Source organism: Corythoichthys intestinalis, chromosome 21, assembly GCF_030265065.1.
Source record: "Corythoichthys intestinalis isolate RoL2023-P3 chromosome 21, ASM3026506v1, whole genome shotgun sequence".
NCBI classification, from domain to species: domain Eukaryota; kingdom Metazoa; phylum Chordata; class Actinopteri; order Syngnathiformes; family Syngnathidae; genus Corythoichthys; species Corythoichthys intestinalis.
The window spans coordinates 41,151,892-41,169,501 of NC_080415.1; the positions used below are offsets into that span (position 1 = coordinate 41,151,892).

Below are 17,610 nucleotides of genomic sequence, written 5' to 3' on the forward strand. Positions count from 1 at the left end.
GAAAACCAAAAAAGATCCTCAGCGCCCCCTGCTGTGAGTGACTTCCAGCGTCCCGTTATTACGTGATACATTTTATAACATCTTTCACATCAAAGATCTTTATATTAACGGATTGAACTGTTTCACCCCCCCCCCCCCCCTCCCCAAAATGTAGGTCACACTTTTTATTTGATTGTTTTTTAAGAGTGTAACGGTGTACAAACTTTCAAATTCTGTGAGGAAGAAATAAAAAGCCTTTTTGTTTTTCCTGTTGAACTGAACCCGTGCTCCCGTACCGAGGTACGTACTGAATCGTCACACCCCTACCTAATATATAAAGATGTTTTTTTCAATATCCAAATTTTCTGCCTCTCCTGTCTTTGCTCTAGTTGTTTTGATCAAAAACCTCACTCAAGGTTCATGGATACGTCATTCAAGAAAGGTTTAGGGCAACTGTGTAATACATTTTTTTAATGTATACTATAATATTGTAACGTCTACAAGTACAACGCCAAGTTGGCCAAGATGATGCACACGCAGCAGGAAAACAGTACATCATTTTCAATCAATTGCATCCGCCTGGACACCAGCAACTGTATGTAAAACAACCAAAAAAAAGTTGCCCGAGAGTTTAAGATGACGCTCGCCAAGCTAAATGCCAATGCTAACGGGAACGCAAATGCTATGCTAACGTTCTGAACCACCTTCGGTCATCGGGTTTGCAACGACATCTTTCCTGCTCTGCTCTCCGGGCGGTCAGTGAGGCCAATGTGTGACAAAATGAGATAACTTGCACCCCATTCAACCAAATTGTAGCAAGGCGCCCCTTCACATCCTCAGTAACGGTAACGGCGTTGCAAAGATGGGAAAAGTCATTCATGAGATTATTCACCACTGAAAAAAAAACACCGTTATTAACAACACCTGGCAGCAGTGACAGGGATTACGCAGTCATTTAGTATTAGGAGAAAATAAAATGCGGTATCTGCTGATGCCACACAGCCAGATTGGTATCGGGAGCCAAAAAATGGGATCCTTTCAACATTCATCGTATTAATATTGACGATAGATTGATTTCAAAAGTCATGAGGCCAAGGCCAAAGCCTGTTCATCTTCCTCTTCATCAGGCACCCGCGGGGTCGACCGGCCTCTCGGGACGGAGGACGTGCGCGACGGCCGGCTGGCCGGCGAGGTCCTCGCACCCCTATACTCCCTAAAGAGTCGGCAGGCGGCGGAGGTGGTGTACCTCCATCGCGTAGCGATTGTCGCCGCTCACGCGAGTCTTCCGATGCGTCGGATGAGGAAAATCAGAGGCGAAGGCGTCCCCCCCCCCCCCCCCCAAAGTCCTCGTTATATATTTTATTTTGATCACAAACTTGTCAAGAAATCCACTTGAGTGGGGATTTTTTTCCATTTTATTTTGCATGAAGAAAACAACAGAGAAGTCAAATCACTGCAATTTCTTTTCTTGACATAGAAAAACACACACGATCACGTTGACCAAGCCGATGGGAAAAAAAGGTCTGAGTCGGGTTCCCGGCCGTCGGCGTCCTACATGGGCGGCACCGCCAGGCCCGACATGGCTGCAAGCACAAATTGATTCAGGCTTAACAAAGGTTTGGCGGGCGTTTTCCATCGAACGAAGCCACGGAATATTTTCCTTCAAATCGCTCCATTTTTTTTTTTAAGGTTCATTTATCGCAATGTCCTTCTACATCAAGCGCCGTCAGCGATGACTGAGACAAACGAGCGTAAAATCCCCCCCCAAAAATTTGGGAAGACGACATTTGAACGAACTTGTTCGAAGCTCACCTTGCAGCCCGCAGATGTCGTGCGGCGGCGAGGAGGCGGGTCTCACCACGGGCGCGAAGGCGCTCTTGGCTTTCACGTTTGCGGAGAAGGCGAAGACGCCGTGGGCGGAGCTACAGTTGGACGCGGGACCGCTCGACAGGACTGAAATGACACGGAGAAAAACTCGAGGGACGGCCGAGGCGCCGACGCCCGGGCGGCGTCCGGTCGGCCCGAGCGAGCCTCCGCTTACTGCCGTAGGGCGAACCGGCGGAGGATCCGTCGAGAAAGCCGGCGGAGGAAGCCGCCCCGAGGTTAGCCGCGCCGGCGTAGCCGTCGATGCCGTCGCCGTAGTTACTCTGCTGCGGGGCGGAGCCGGGGGCGTAGCCGCGGGGCGACGGCCGCCCGTTGCGAGCGTAGCCACCTGTGAGAAAAAGTAGAGCCACGTCCCGGGGAGTCCTCGCCGTCCCTCGGCGCGCAAAGTCTCACCTTGAGCGGCCCGGTCGACGGCGAACGAGTCGACGGCGCCGTGCGTAGGCGCGTCGGGCGCGGGGATCTGCGCGGCGCTCCGCGGGACGCCGTAGAGCGCTTCGGCCACGTCCGCGGCGCGCTTCAGGATCATCTCCTTTCGGACCAAAAGTCAAAAGGAAGGCTTCCCGCCGGGCGTCCGGCCGGCGACGAGCTCACCTGGTTGCCGTGCGGCATTCCGTACAAGGCTTCCACCGTGTCGGCGGCTCGCTTCAGTAGCACTTCCTGTCCGGTAAAGGGAAGCCGTGTCGTCATTTCATCCGGTAAATGTCCTTTTGTTTGTTGGTTTCTTCCCAAAACTAATTGAATAAAAGAAAAGTGGCGTATGCGCGTTGTGTGCATGTGTGCTCGCACCAATCTCCTTTCTTGCCGCATGACCGCACTTGTAGATTTCCTGATGCGACTGTTTCAGCATTCTTGTTTGCCAACGGACTTAGAACGCGCGCACCCGCCCACACGTACGTACGTACGTACGTGGACTGAATTCGGTCTTTGCGGTCGACTTGTCCGCGAGCGTCTATTTAGATGAGGTCGCACGTCAGATCGAGCCGAGTGGTCGGCGGCGTGCCGGAAAGGCGCTCCGGCGATCCGCCGGATTTCACGTCTCTCAATAGCGCTTTTACACACACGGCGATGACGTCGGACGTAAAACAAAGCGACGACGGTCGTCTGGTCTCGGCCGGTTCCGCTCGGTCGATAGTTGTCGGCGCGTTCTCACCTTGGGCAGCCTCTCCGGGTCTCCCGGGTGACGAGGAATGACCTTCTGTAACCTCTGGAATCCGTAATCGATGGTGGGCTCGTTTAACGCTGTCCGGGACAAAGATTGCTATAATAGCCAAAGGAGACTTCGGACTCGCCGTGGCCTTACCCGTGTAGACGAAGCGCCCGGGCGCCCCTTTGCAGAAGTGCTTGGACTTGTAGGACAAGGTGACCTCGACCACCCCGGGGATGTGCCGGGGGGGACTTTGCACGCGTATGGCGTGCGGCGTGATGAGCTGCGGCGGGCGGTTGGCGGCCGTTAGCGGCGCGGTCGACGCGCGAGAAGTAGGGAGGGAAGCGACGCTCACCTCGCTCCACACCAACATGCTCCCGAAGACCACCTGAAGGCCGTCGAAGAAGTTCTCCCCGATGAGGATGACGGCGGCGCCCCCCGTCGTCCAACCTTCGCCGGGGCTCACGGCCTTGATGCACGGACACGCTGCCGAGGGACAAAAACGCTCGTGACGGACCTCGCCGTTCGGATTGTGAAATTTTCCGGCGCGCACGCAGAAGGGATGCTCCTGATTCTTCTTCCGACCCGTACCGCGCGTAAATTTGGGTCAGTGAGTTACTGTAAGTGTGCGTGCAGAGAAATTTAACATTTGACTCACTTTCAATGTATTGACTTACAAGGACGAAGGCGCGTCCGTCGTCTTTGTCTGTCAAAATCAAAATTGACATCAGGTTTGAAATAATGTGAGTGACTTCCACCTTGGTGAAGATTTAGTCACTTTTGAAATGGGCCAAGTGCGGCTAAGAAACGCTCCCAACCAATAGGCACGATGCGGAGTCGCCATGGTTACCATCTTTAATTAGGAGGGCTATTAAAAAGCCGGCGTGCGTGCGTGCGTGCTAGGGTACGGCACGCGCCGCCGCCGCCTCCATCCCCGGGGACTCCCCAGGCTCCATCTCTTCTGACCCGTAACTCAACGGTGCCATTTCTTCCGCGGCAGCGAATTCAAGCGCTCGGACTTTGCCGGGCTCGGGCGGGCTCCTATCTAGTCCATTTCCCGTTAGCCGCGGAACACCAAAAAGTACCATTCTAGAATGGACGAAAAGGTCGGCTCCGGAGACGCGGTGAAAACAAATCTTGCCAGAGACGAGGCGCCGTCGGAAAGGTCGCGAAGGGGACGTACCTTCGGACGGGTCCGGTCTCCGAGCTCGCCGCCCGTGTTTGGAGTTGTTGTGCACAAACATGTTGTCCGAGACGGCAAGGACGTGTCCGTCCGCGTCGAGCGTCGTGGACACCGCCACCTCCCCACGCAAAAAGACAAAACAAACGAGCGACGACTCAGAGAGCGAGTGGAGTTGCGCGACCGCGACGAGGATCGGATAGATAGAATGGCGGGACTGAGATACAATGGCGGCTCTTAGAAAGAAAAGAAGATGGGGGGCAACCCAAACGGGAAGACGATTTGCTCAACCTTTGGCTGCGCTGCTTCCACTGGAGGACCGGGAGTGCGAAGAGTAAATAAATACACAAAAAAATGTGTCACTAAATGCTTCTATTTCAGTTTTTAGTGATATATTTAGCTTTTGATTTCTTTCATTGTTGCACTGCACGAAATCATTTTGTCATTGGCTCATCAAACTCAATAGACGGGCGGGCTCGGAGTCGATCGAGTCAAGCTATCGCTCCTTACTTCCAGTCACGGCGGCGGTTCTGCACGAGCTTTCTCGGGATTTAATAACGAACACGCGGAACTTTGGGCCTGGAGCACACGGCTTACAAAACGCACCACGGTCAGGCCAGCCAGCCTCCGCAAGGACGAGCCGAGCTAGCTAGCTAGCCGTCCCTCATTTGGATCACGGTTTGCGTTATGCGCATTACAGTAATGCGACGCGGTGGCTTCAGAGCGCCTCAGCGATCGCCGCCAGGCTTCCGAGGAAAGAGCGAGAGCTCGACTCGAACCCCGCCTAGTTCACAAACCGCCCGCCGAGTTGGATGAGCCAATGACAGATACAGTTAACGCATGCGGTACGAGGAGAACAAGAGTGCAAGAAAAAAAAAGAAAGAAATCAATTCCATTTGAAATAAATAAAAATTGAAATGTTGAATCCTAGAAATACATGCTGAAATAAAATGAATAAAAAGGGAAATGTTTCAATTCCTATAAATAAAATCAATATTGAAATAGAAGCAATTTAATTGTGTATCTGTTTATTGAATGTTTGGACTCCCGCTCCTCCATAGCTTTCCGTTGCCCAATAAATTCACGCAATTGGGTGGGGGTCTGCTCCAACTAAGAATGTTCGATACTTATCGAGCAACTCCTCCGCCTCCAAATCATCATGTTGGAAAATGAGCGTGTGTGCGCACGTGCGTGTCACCTGGAACCTCCTCATGTCTCTCGGGTTGCCGGCGTTCTTCAGACAGTTCTGGTTACACTTGAGGAAGAACTTGAGGAAAAATCTGCAAACAAAGCAGATGACACCTCACAAATGTTTCAATTCCAAAACGGGAGAGCGACACCGGAAGGTTAACGCCGTGTCGGAGCCTTTTCCTTCCAAAGGCGATCAAGTCTAAGGAATATTCAAACGTGAGGCAAAAGTGCTTTCTCATCAGGCGAGAGAGGGAGCGCCAGCGACATCGCGGACGATGTCGACGGCCTCGAGGCGAGTGTTCGCCGGCTAATAAACGACTCCTTTGGAAGTGGAATTTAAGAGGACGGCTCGATCATTTCCCTTCGGGAGCGTCGACTCGTCGCGACTGCCTTTAAACGGTCATGAACGTCGACGACCCGCGGTAGCCGCCGTTTGCACGCAGTTGACGGGCAGGCAGGCGGGCGGGCGGGCGGGCGTTCGGACGGACGAGGGAGCTCCCGAAAAGCGGCCGAATCCTTCATTGCGCGACTAGCGCGCGCCGGGTCGAGGGCTTTTGGGCGAGTCCCGCTCGGCGACATCTGGCCTCGACCTCGTCTGAGTTACTCTCCCCTCGTGCTTTTCCCAGAATAACCTCTGGAATAGTGGCAGATACAGAAGGCGGAATGCGGCGGGAGGGGGAGGAAGAGTCCTCACGGGAGGGGGCGGGGATTACAGGGGAGGTAGAAGATTGAACTATGCTTTGACACGCCGCGTTCGGAAGCTCCGCTCAGCCAGACGGATCGCGCGGACGCTCGCGATCAGAGCGGTTAACGACGGCGCTCGCGGTCGGCGGCGACCCGAGCGGACGTCACTACCTGTCGATGACGACGGGATCCGAAGGCGTCTCGTTTCTGTTGCCGCAGCTTTTCTTGTCGCAGCAGCGACTGACGGGCGGCGTCAGGGAGAGAAAGAGAAAGGTTAACGGCGACGCGGCTTCCGGGGCGTTGGGCGGCGAGGACCTACCTGCACATGATCTCGTGGGTCAGCAGAACTCTACACATCTCGGGATTCTTGTCTTGACCTTCGTAGACGATCGCCTGGCACGCACACATCGCACTCTTACACTGTCTTTCCGTTCTCTAACCCGGGACCTTTTCGGCGACCGACGGAAGGGAGAACGCCGTCTAACCTTTTCGGCGCTTTAAGTACCGGAAATCCGCGAGCGAATTAGCAAGTCCTCGTGGCGTTGTCGGAACGCGGCCGAGGGCCGTTTGTGTTTCCCCCCAGTACAAAACACGTCAACGGACGCCAATGCTGACGTCGCGCCCCCCACGCTACGACGCCCGCGAGCGACATCCCCTCTCTTCCGTCGCAAACGTTTAAAAAAAAAAAAAGATGAGCCAAAAGGACGACGAGGATGGAATCACCGCACGAGCAGTCAAGCCTAGACCGAAAAGACTGTTCTGGCTTTGAGTCCTTCATTAGTCAATCACACCAAAAATCACACCTAACCCTAATCCCCCAAAATCTGAGCAATTCAAATTCTCTGTTGAAGTTCTTACTTTGCAGACTGGATTTTGGATTTTCACACAAGATTGTCAGACGGACGGTCGACAGCTCACCTGTTTGCTGATGGAATCGATGAGTCGAACGTAGAGGTCCTGCTCCGCTCTCACGCCTGCGTGCGAGCGAAAGAGTGGCCGGCGTAAGGATAGGCGGGCGGGTAGCGCCGCTGGCGCGAGCCGGCGGAACGCACCGTTGCCGTAGAGCAGCTGAAGTTTGTAATGAATTCCGTTGTTGGTTTTTTCCGGGCCGGGTTCCTAAAAGCCAAAAGAGGCGTTACTCGGGGAGGCGGTTCGCGAGCCGCGGCGGCTCTCCCTCACCTTGTCCTTCTCCACAAAGTCCAGGTAGGACGTCCTCTCGATTTCCACCGGCTGCCCTCGGCGGTCGTAAAGCGCCAGGACGAAATGGAAGAAATTGGACTTGCGCAGGTTGGACGGCGGCTGCTTCTCAAAGTGGGCTCGGGCCAAGCCGCTGATGCCGGCGGGCCAGCCGCGCGCGCGCACGATCAATGACATGTTAAGAGGAAAACCATCAATGCCTTCTCTATTACCTAACGGCAGTTTGCGGCCACCTTTTCCTGGGCGACAGACGCTAAAATAATAGAGCGAGTCAACCAAAATAGGAATTCTGTTGGGAAAGGGTCAGATAAGATCTGAACGCAGATAGGAACGAACGGTGGTAGCCTCATCAAGAAAGGAAATGCAAGAAGCAACACTTGAATGAGAGCTCCATTTCAAACAAACAAAAAAAAAAACGGATGGAAATTCTTCCGAATAGTAAAAGATGTACTCGACTACTATTTAAAGCGTGTATATTTTTGGGGCTACACACACGCACTTATTTTTTTTCTCTCTGACACCATGATGCTAGAAAAGTCATTTCTTGTACAAGAGCCAAATTGCTTTTTGTTTTGGGGCGAGATGAAATAACAGCAATCCTATGAATATCAGGAATTTGCAATCTGCAACACATTCAATCATAATAATATAGCAAATTTGTCATTCATATGAGCAAAAGGGCATTTCTGTCTGAGTGATGCAAAAATGAGAATTTTCCATCTGCAGGTCAATGTTGATGTGATCAACATAGTCTGAGTAAAATAGCAAAATATTTTCAAGCTCAGATATGACACAAGCGGCGATGAAGCCAAACGTCGGGGCCGCCCGCTTCGATTACCTCTCGGCGGCGGCGGCGGCGGTCTCCGGCAGGCCGGAACGCATCCAGGAGCGACCCGTGGACGGTTCCTCCTTCAGGCTGGCCGCGAAGCCTCGCGGGAGTCCGTCCTGGATCCCGAACATTCTCCGGAAGAAGAAGCTGGTGTAGAAGGAGGAAACCGAGCGCTGGCCTTTGCTCTCTTCTTCCAAAAAAGGGCTAAAGAAAAATATTTGCCGCCCGGCCGTAATACTTTGATTTGCTTTTCTTTTCCCCGCATTACATTTTAGGGGAGGGAAAATGACTTTGGGGAATCGGGGAGCAATGGAGAAAACGCCGGACGGAACCCCAGCGCCCGACCTCCTCTTTTCCCCAAAGACCGTTCGAGAAGAGGACGACGGCACCGCGCGGCGAGGAGGAGCCGAGAACTCTCACCCTGCCGGCCCCCCAGGACCGGATGGCCAAACCCCAAAACCTGGCAAAAACCCCTGAGCGGAGGGGGCGGCCCTCGCAAGGTACGCGGGGGGGAGCGGCGGACCAACCGTCGATCGGCGGACCTCCCCCCGGCCGGCCGCTCGGCACGCCTCCTTCCCTCCCCCCTGGCCGGGATGTCAGGTGACGGAGAAGAAGTAGAAAGAAGAGATGTCGAGAAGATGCTTTTGTACTCCGAGAGCGCACTGCGGCGGGACGTGAAAGGTGCGGGCGCACACGCCCGGGCGGTCCCCCGAGACTTAGGGCGAGTGGCGGCCGAACAAACGGATCCGCACCCTCCGGTGAAGGAGAGAGCGAGGGACTTCCACTGGAGTGGATCGGAGACATTGATGAAATAGCCATTTTTCCCCTCATCTCCTCTCAAGGGTCCCCCGGAGGGATTTCCGCGGCCGTCGCCCCCAAACTCTTGCTGACGCCGTTGTTTCAAAGACACGGACTTCTTTTCTTTATTTCTTCTTCACCTCCAGATATTAGGACGGCGTCGCTTTTTGGAACGACGTTTCAACCTTGAATTTGAGTCAAAAGTTGTACAAAGACACACTCGGGTTACCTAAACAATAACATGAATGGAAAAACACAAGTCAGTCCCATTCTTTTCTAATGCTCTTCATCACAGCGGGGGCGTGACAGACAGAGCAATGCTTAACATTCATTTAATCAGGAAGCGTTGTTGTTGTTTTTTTTCCACTGAACAAACGCTCAATCCACTTTTTGAATTTCTAGGGATCTTTAGAAGATGGGACATTGAGATTTCTTTCCATATTTAGATGTCATTTATATGGTGGAGATTCTGTTTTGAAATGCACCAGAAGAGTCATGAGAAAATATTTTCCCCATTCTACTGTATGCAAGGGTGGACTGGAACCCAAAAATGGCCCTGGCAGGGCATTTCTGGCCTGGGCGACCCACCTTGTGATACTGACATAACAGTGAGAAAGAGTTTGATGATTTCTAAAAATTAAAAAAAAAAAATCTCATATACTCATGTATCACATACCGGTCAACCTCAGGCCAAGGCAGCCCTTATGAAACATGCATTTTTTTCCTCCTGTAAAAGCCAAGCGGGGGCGGTGTAGCTTATAGCGTGTTTTCCCGTTTAAAATTTTTACTGTACGCTGAAAGAGATTCCGTACAAAATACGGGCCGGGACCTTGAAATGCTTCTTACAAAGCCACTCTTTTGTTGCCCCGGTTGTGTGTTTGGGATCATTGTCAAGCCGAAAGACCCCGCCACGTCTCATCTTCGATGCCCTTGCTGACGGAAGGAGATTTTCACGCAAAATCTCTCCATACATGGCCCCATTCATTCTTAACACAGATCAGTCGTCCTGGTCCCTTTGCAGAAAAACAGCCCCAAAGCATGATGTTTCCACCCCCGTGCTTCACAGTGGGTACGGTGTTCTTCGGATGCAATTCAGTATTCTTTCTCCTCCAAACACGAGAACCTGTGTTTCTACCAAAAGTTCTATTTTGGTTTCATCTGACCATAACACATTCTGTCAGTCCTCTTCTGGATCATCCAAATGCTCTCATGTACTTTCTTCAGCAGGGGGACACGCCTGGCAGTGCAGGATTTGAGTCCCTGGTGGCGCATGGTGTTACTGATAGTAGCCTTTGTTACTGTGGTCCCAGCTCTCTGTAGGTCATTCACTAGGTCCCCCCCCGTGTGGTTGTGGCATTTTTGCTCACAGTTCTTGTTATCATTTTGACACCACGGGGTGAGATCTTGCACGGAGCCACAGATCGAGGGAGATTATCAGTGATCTTGTATGTCTTCTATTTTCTAATAATTGCTCCCACCGTTGATTTCTTTACACCAAGCGTTTTACCAATTGCAGATTCAGTCTTCCCAGCCTGGTGCAGGTCTACAATTTTGTCTCTGGTGTCTTTCGACAGCTCTTTGGTCTTGGCCATAGTGGAGTTTGGAGTGTGACTGACTGAGATTGTGGACAGGTGTCTTTTATCCCGATAATGAGTTAAAACAGGTGCCATTAGTACAGGTAACGAGTGGAGCCTCGTTAGACCTCCTTAGAAGAAGTTAGACCTCTTTGACAGCCAGAAATCTTGCTTGATTGTAGGTGACCAAATACTTATTTTCCACTCTAATTTGGAAATAAATTCTTTAAAAATCAAACAATGTGATTTTCTGTCCCCCCCCCCCACATTCTGTCTCTCATGGTTGAAGTTTACCCATGTTGACAATTACAGGCCTCTCTAATCTTTTCAAGGAGAACTTGCACAATTGGTGGTTGACTAATTACTTATTTGCCCCACTGTATATATGTATACATTAGTGTTAGAAATCATCATAATTTGTCTGTTCTCCCTGTGACTCCTCTTTTATTTAGTAGTATGTTTAAGTTGTGTGTTATTTTACTGTCTTGTGTTTTATGGTGCCCCAGAGTAGCTTTCCAATTTCGTTGTTTGCTTGGCTTGCAATGACAAAATAAGAATTGAATTGATTGATCACGGATCCTTGAATGCAAGCGTTTGTGCTTTGTGAACTCTGTCGCCATCTAAAGGACAAAGAGTAATTTGCAGTGAACTGCACTTTGGCAGATTGTTCCAATTTCTTTCTATCTTTAGTAGAGCGTTTTGAGACTCTGTCTCGTTCATCAGAATGGCGAAAAAGTCCCAAAACGTCTGACTGAGTATGTATTAGCTGTAGCGTTACTTTTGAAAATAGACAGCCGCCTGCCATGGCAGGCACGTACGGCGAAGGACCGGGCGCTCTCGACGGCGACCCGATCTTCGGAGCCGACTCATTTCTTCGGCCGTTTAGGGCTCGGGCGGGCGTACAGCCGAAAAACGACAACTGGACCCCGGCACACGCCCGTCAAATTGACGCACGCGCTAACTCGCCGAATGAGTCTGCTCTGCGGGCGCCCTCCTCTGGACCAAACTGGGTTCCGTTACACGCGCTCGCTTCCAAACTGCAATTCCCGTGAGCCTCGGGCAGAGAAGCCCCCTCCTCTCCTCTGCTCGCGCAGCTGTGCGCTGGCCGGAGGAAATGGCAGAGGCGGGGGGGAGTTTGGGAAAGAATTTGAAGAATTCATTTCCTGTTCTGCAGCTCTCAGAGTTCCATAGGCGCCGGACGGACGGACGGGAGATGAAGGAGTGAAGCAATGACCGAGCGTTGTCTGCCTTCTCCCCCACAGGAGCGAACGCGCGGTCGGCCGGGCCATGGCCCAGCCTCTGCTCAAGAGAACCTTCTCCCGGCTGCGCGGCAAGGACAGATCTCGCCGGAAGACTGAGCCCGAAGGTAAGCGCGAGTTCGCCTTCCTTCTTCGCCTTCGGCGGCTCCGTTCCGCTTTCGCGTCCAGAGACGCCGGTGAGAAACCGCTTCCCGTCAGGTCGAGTGTATTGTGATTCCCAGTAACATTTGGTGCAAATCCAGCTTTCTGATGCGTGAAGGCCGCCTGCACACACTACTAAACAATACGGCACCCGAGCAAAAGAGTCTTTTTCCTTTATCTGTTGTCTAACTTTGATCCGTTAGTTTGATTAGCCTGGCCAAAATGGCCTTGTGCCGTGTCGAATTGACTATGCGCGTGCGCGTGGCACTGATGAATAGTGAATAGCAACAGTGTGTTGGTTGGACAAAAACAGAGACTTCATTCACACATGTGCGTACCGGGCTCTCCTCCTCTCTCAAACGCCAAACGGTTCTCATAAGGGATGGGCGCCGCGCGCTAATATTCCACGCGACGCCACGCAGGGTTCCGAGTCAGGACGTCTCGTATTTGTTCTAGATGCGGCGGTCCGCCGAAGCGGTTCCCCTTCGCCGCCGATGACGAGAAAGTCCCCCGAGGCGGAGCCCCCACCGCTCGGCCGCGTGACTAAGAGGCAGCGTTGGCAAGGACGGGAATCTCCCGACGCGTGGCCAAACTCCGGCGCGGACGGAAACGGCTCGACGCGGGACGGGGTCGCCGAGGGCTCCTTCCGGAGCGACGGCTCGAACGGGACTCCCGTCCTCCGCCCTTCGACGCAGAGGTCGGCCCCGCGGCCGGCCGGCGACGAGCCGTCCGTCGCGCGGGCCTACCTGCAAAGCTTGGATCGTAGCAGTCGCGCCTGGGTGCTGTCTTCCGGAAAGTCCGAGGCTTCGGACGAGGCCCGCGGGCGGCGGGAAAGCGGCGGTCACATTTGGTACAACCCCATCCCCGAGGAGGAGCGTCCGGCCGCGCGAGCTGGCAGCCGGAAGGAGTCTGGGCCGGGCCTAGCGGAGACCTCGGCCGAGAAAGACGGCGTTCCTTCGGAAGTCGTCGCCGCTGTCACCGAAGACCCCGGTGGGAAGACCCGCTTTCCGCCGCTTCTTTTCATTTAAGGCTTTCTAAAGACGGTCTCCTCCCGGCAGACTCCCGGACCGCCGTCCCTAAGAGAGGCGGCGTGATGGACAGACTGAGGTCACCCGGCACGGTGAGGAAACTCTCCCTGAAGATGAAGAAACTTCCGGAACTCGGACGCAAACTCAGCCTGCGCTCGTCCCGCGTCGGGCAAGGGAGCGACGGAACGGGAGGCGCCGCAAAAACCGCTCCCGACCGCAACGTCATAAGTAGATATCACCTGGATAGCTCCGCCCCTCCCGCGGGGCGCTCGCCGATAGGACGCGCCGCCAGTAAAGGAGGTCGGCGAGCTCTCCCGTCATCTCGCTCGGTCGCGGACCTGGATATTTGTGACGTAAAAGGTATCGGTCTCTTTAGGTTATCTCAGCGACGGAGACTCTCCCGACAGGTCGCCCGGAGATTCGGGCTCATTCCCGCTGTACCGGGCTCCCGAAGCGTCGCGGCGCTGCCGGCGTACGACGGGTTTATTGACCGTTCACCTTCTGGGCCTGGACCAGATTCAGACAAAGCCGTGAGTCCGAAGGAAGGGAAAAAAGGGAGACTCTTTCCGGCGGCTCTCCGGCCACGGTGGGGTTCTCCTTTCTCCTCCTCTCCCCCAGGTCGGATGCGGGCAAAGAGATTTTTTTGGCGATCCAGATCGACGGAACGACACGAGCCAGGACTTCGCTCCTCAGCCTCCGAGGCGGCGGCGTTTCTTTGAACCACACTTTCCGCCTGGAGCTGGAGCGGGCGCGGCTGCTACGAGTGGTGGTGCTAACGCCAGGTGGGCCCGCTTTCGCCGAGACCGCGGGTGTCGTCGAGGCTCCCGTGACCGACCGCGTTCGTTTGACCGAGCAGCTCGCCCGGAGTCGGATCGGCTGAAGAACACGGTTTGCTGCCTGGGGGGAGTCGCTATCCCGCCGCTCTTTAAAGGTGAGGTACGCCGCGCTCGGATACGTCAACGATGCACGGTAACCATTAAAGTCTACGTCAGGATCTCGCTGTCAGCAGTTGTGTGTGAAGTTGGAACCCGGAGGTCTCCTTTACATCAAACTGTCACTGCGGGAAGAATGGGACGCGCAGGTACACGTAGGAAAAATTTGGCACCGAAACTTCAGACGCACAAAAAAAAAACAAACCATAGATTTTGCAAGTCGGACCGCACGCAGTCAAATACAGACGCAGTTCTGATTTGGATTCTTTTCAGTTTGCCGGCAACTCGGCAGCCCCGTCAAATGTGTTCGGGGTGGAACTGCGCCACCTGGTGGAGGAAGAAGGCTCCGTCTCTGCGGTTCCTTTGCTGATCCAGAAGACTGTGGCGGAGATTGAACGGCGAGGACTGAAGGTAGCGGCGCCAAAGCGGGTCCCGATCCCGGTCTGAAAGTACGTGTCGCGCTTTAGGCCGTGGGTCTGTACAGACTGTGCGGTTCCGCCGCGGTCAAGAAAGAGCTCAGGGATCGCTTCGAAAGGGACAGTTCGGCCGTCCGCCTCGGAGAGGATCTCTACCCCGACATAAACGTCATTACAGGTGCGTACCCTCCGGCCGTACTAAGCGATCACATCCCGCGCGAGGACTTTGATGATTTCGCCGCGCCTACGGTGAAATAAGGCATTCCTGAAAAGTATCCGTTGACTTGAAAAGCGTCGTCGTCTCTGGACAGGAATACTGAAAGACTACCTGCGCGAGCTCCCGTCGTCGCTCATCACGGCCACTTTGTACGAGGCCGTTAAAGAAGCCATGACACGACGACCCCCGCCCGTCCCGCCGGGGGATCCTGACCCCCGCCTAGCCGAGAGCACCGTGGCGCTGCTGACTTGTCTGCCGGCAGCGGAGAGGGTGAGCCAACGCCCGGAGGCGGACCGGCCGTCGGGCGTACCGGGCTCTTCCTAGTGGGCCGACACACATTTTTGGCCGGTGACGCGGATTCATAATAAAACAACCCTTAGTTAGCTGGGACAGGGTAACCGCGGGTTATTAAAAGTATTAAAAAGGCATTGAATTTAGTGTTCCATTATTAAAGGTATTAAAAGTATTAAATTAGCTGTAGTAAGTCTGGAATTTTTTTCACCGTGGTTTTAATTTTCAAGAACATCTCAGTGCAACCTAAATTGTATCCGTGACAAAGTTTTTTTTTCTTCTTCTTTAAATCCATAACGAAGATGACGCGTAGAATTTTTACGATGCACTGCACCTCGTGCGTGCGCGCCGTTAGCATCATTAGCACCAATATCACAACAGCAGGCAATCGCACAGTACCAGGCCCGGAGTGGCTAATCGGGAGAACCGGGACAGTTCCCGGTGGGGCGGCCTGACGTCTGGGCCGGTCGTAATACACATTTTTAACGAAGCTTTCAGTTAAACTATTTACTAACGGCATCACGGAACCCCGCTTTGCGCGATAAATTGTGGCCCTTCTAGCGTTCCGTAGTTTGAAATTCGATACCCCGCAACAGGTTCCCATTCTCCAATGCCGCCAGCTCTGCCTCTGGGAAAGAGTATATTATCCTATTGACTTGATTGTGGAAAAACCTAATTTTGGGTTTTAATGGGCGAAATGGGGCCCGTTGAAGCAGCATGACGAGCGTGAACCTGTCTGGCTGTTGGCGCGACCCATTATCGTTGTTTTTGAGCATGTTTGGATAAAAGTACAGCGATAAACCGTAAATGAAGAAATAATGAGAGCACCACTAAAATTTCCACCATGGAGGCTCCAGGCACTATTTTTGGGCACAGAGGATTGGGGTGAAATCCATGTTCTCAGGCAAAACATAAGTTTTAACCCAAAACATTGCACTCTGAGGTGGATTGATGAGCGTGAACTACCCTGAAATACACAGGTGTCTGAACTGTATAAGTGCATTGGAGACAGCCGTTTTGGTGAGTTCAATTATTCTTTCAATCGTTCAATCTTTCACATTTAATTGCGGCAATTTTATGTCATGAATAATATGAAGACACTCATAAGTAATGATATATTACATTAATTTTTTATTTATTTAAACTATATACAGTATGCCTCCAAAATTTTGAATATCAAGTAAAAGTTGTTTTATTTTGGTAGATTCAACCAACAAAATTGAGTATGTCAATTTGCATGTACCACAAACAAACAAAAAAAAAAAGAATATGATGAAAAGCTTCAGTTTTGTACACACTTGCCACATGTGTAATTCAAAAGACCTGCAAAAGGTTCCGCATTCTTTAAAAAGCCAGTCTAATATAAGATAAAAGTACCCCAAAAATAAAATGGTAACTTCACACAGAACCTGCGCTTGAGCCCTTGATCTCAGAACTGTCAGTAGACATGCTCTTCCTCTGCGCCTCCCTTTTTACAAGTTATTTGGGGAAAATTCATATTTGATTCATCTTTACAAGTGTAAAGGAAAACTCCAATTTTCTTGTTTCTAATGAGGCTTAAATTTGATGAACTCCTGTGCTAATAGGTGTATTTAGAAATTGAAATATATAGTTTATGCATTTAAAAAAATCGTAAGTTTACTATTGACAGCATGCGATTAGTAGCGATTTAAAAAAATGAATCGCTTGACAGCACGATTATTATTACAATATTTTAATAAGGTAGGTCATGACATAAAGAGGGCCGGTCTGTGGCACAAAACGTTTGAATTGTATCTTCAATAAATGTGCATTCTTTTGTCAAACACACTTAGTAATTGAGGTTAAATTTGATGTTCAGTGCTTTATTTTTTTTAATATGATTCAATATTATCTAAATAATGGGTGCGAGAAAAGTAGTCATTTTCAGTTGAAATGGCATTAAAAAAGGTCTTAAAAGTCTTGAATTTAGATTTATCAATCCTGGGGGGGACCCTGGCTTGGCAACTATAAATGTGTGTATCGTATATACTGTGTATACCCACACACACACGGCCTAGGACAGAAATGCCAGGGCCATTTTTGGATACACCCCTACTCAGGCGGCCCGCTTCGCTAGGATGGAGCCGGCCGCCGACTTTTTGCAACTCCATTGGGGGGAAAAAAAGAGCAGTCCAATACACAGTGCCACCCGTCAAAACAAAAGTGAGCAAAATCAAAAGTCCAAGACACAATACACAAGAGCAGTGAGAAGCCAAATTTAGTAGAGCAAAGGGGGGGTCGAGCGACACACAAGAGCAAACGGTTCCACAATTTGCACGCGGCGATCCCTTCTGAGCATTTCTCTTTTCCAGGCCACTTTGACTTTACTGCTGGAGCACCTGAGTCTGGTGGCCCACTTCAGCTCTCGCAACAGGATGACGCACCAGAATCTGGCCGTCTGCTTCGGCCCGGTGCTCCTCAAGGCCCGGCGGGAAGGCCCGAGAGGGGGGAGGCCGGGAGAGGATTGGCCCGGCGCCGTGGATTTCAAGCGACACGTGGAGGCTTTGCACTACCTGCTGCGTTCGTGGCCCGGCGAGTGGCCGCCGCCTTTTCGAGGGCCGCTAAACGGCGACGGGATTTTGACCGCCGCCCGTTTCCTCCTCAGTGCCCGTTGACCGAATCCCGGCGGAGGAGGCGGCGGTGTCGCGACGAGGGAGGGACGGCGCGGGACGGCCGGACAGTCCGCCCCCCGTCAATCGCTACGCCGGCGACTGGAGCGTCCGCGGGCGACATTTTCCGTCGGGACGGGAAGCGGATTACGACGAGGTGGAGGGGAGCGACCGAGGTAAACCGTCGGGCCCCCCCCCCATTTGAGTTCCGGTTCGGTCTCTCGGCTCAGACGAAC

General features: G+C 52.4%; 2 protein-coding genes across 6 annotated transcripts in view; one reads left to right on the plus strand and one right to left on the minus strand.

Moving 5' to 3' along the window:
• Positions 1 to 17,610, plus strand: part of LOC130909167 (rho GTPase-activating protein SYDE1) — a 43,125-nt gene that overhangs the window by 20,404 nt on the left and 5,111 nt on the right. For 4 of the 5 annotated variants that reach the window (XR_009061700.1, XM_057825315.1, XM_057825316.1 and 1 more), the window contains 12 exons: positions 11,723 to 11,826; positions 12,317 to 12,850; positions 12,919 to 13,188; positions 13,265 to 13,418; positions 13,507 to 13,670; positions 13,745 to 13,819; positions 13,881 to 13,969; positions 14,094 to 14,231; positions 14,288 to 14,414; positions 14,548 to 14,723; positions 17,078 to 17,297; positions 17,371 to 17,550. Coding sequence is in view for 4 of the 5 variants with exons in the window: in XM_057825315.1 (XP_057681298.1) it covers positions 11,748 to 11,826; positions 12,317 to 12,850; positions 12,919 to 13,188; positions 13,265 to 13,418; positions 13,507 to 13,670; positions 13,745 to 13,819; positions 13,881 to 13,969; positions 14,094 to 14,231; positions 14,288 to 14,414; positions 14,548 to 14,723; positions 17,078 to 17,297; positions 17,371 to 17,550 (2,206 nt within the window). In the remaining variant the exon portion in view is untranslated. Of the gene's footprint in view, positions 1 to 11,722; positions 11,827 to 12,316; positions 12,851 to 12,918; positions 13,189 to 13,264; positions 13,419 to 13,506; positions 13,671 to 13,744; positions 13,820 to 13,880; positions 13,970 to 14,093; positions 14,232 to 14,287; positions 14,415 to 14,547; positions 14,724 to 17,077; positions 17,298 to 17,370; positions 17,551 to 17,610 lie in introns of those variants that run through there. The other variant, XM_057825319.1, reaches the window with a different exon arrangement.
• On the minus strand, positions 1,413 to 8,296 carry LOC130909173 (transcription factor COE3-like). Its single transcript, XM_057825336.1, has 16 exons — positions 8,098 to 8,296; positions 7,242 to 7,392; positions 7,115 to 7,178; positions 6,981 to 7,036; positions 6,382 to 6,455; positions 6,234 to 6,302; positions 5,386 to 5,467; positions 4,191 to 4,308; positions 3,363 to 3,493; positions 3,164 to 3,290; positions 3,014 to 3,102; positions 2,455 to 2,520; positions 2,257 to 2,392; positions 2,021 to 2,191; positions 1,792 to 1,932; positions 1,413 to 1,562 (listed from the first exon to the last, which is right to left on the minus strand). Exons 1-16 carry the CDS (start codon positions 8,217 to 8,219, stop codon positions 1,531 to 1,533), a joined length of 1,629 nt encoding a protein of 542 aa, XP_057681319.1. The 5' UTR covers positions 8,220 to 8,296; the 3' UTR covers positions 1,413 to 1,530.

Bases quoted from the DNA above. Each gene is read 5' to 3' on its own strand.
- LOC130909173 (XM_057825336.1), bottom strand. From the start codon at position 8,219: ATGTTCGGGATCCAGGACGGACTCCCGCGAGGCTTCGCGGCCAGCCTG. The intron at 7,393-8,097 runs GTAATCGAAGCG...CGCCGGCATCAG, and splicing joins GCCGCCGCCGCCGCCGAGAG to CGGCTTGGCCCGAGCCCACT. The intron at 7,037-7,114 runs GTGCGTTCCGCC...GCTCGCACGCAG, and splicing joins TCAGCTGCTCTACGGCAACG to GCGTGAGAGCGGAGCAGGAC.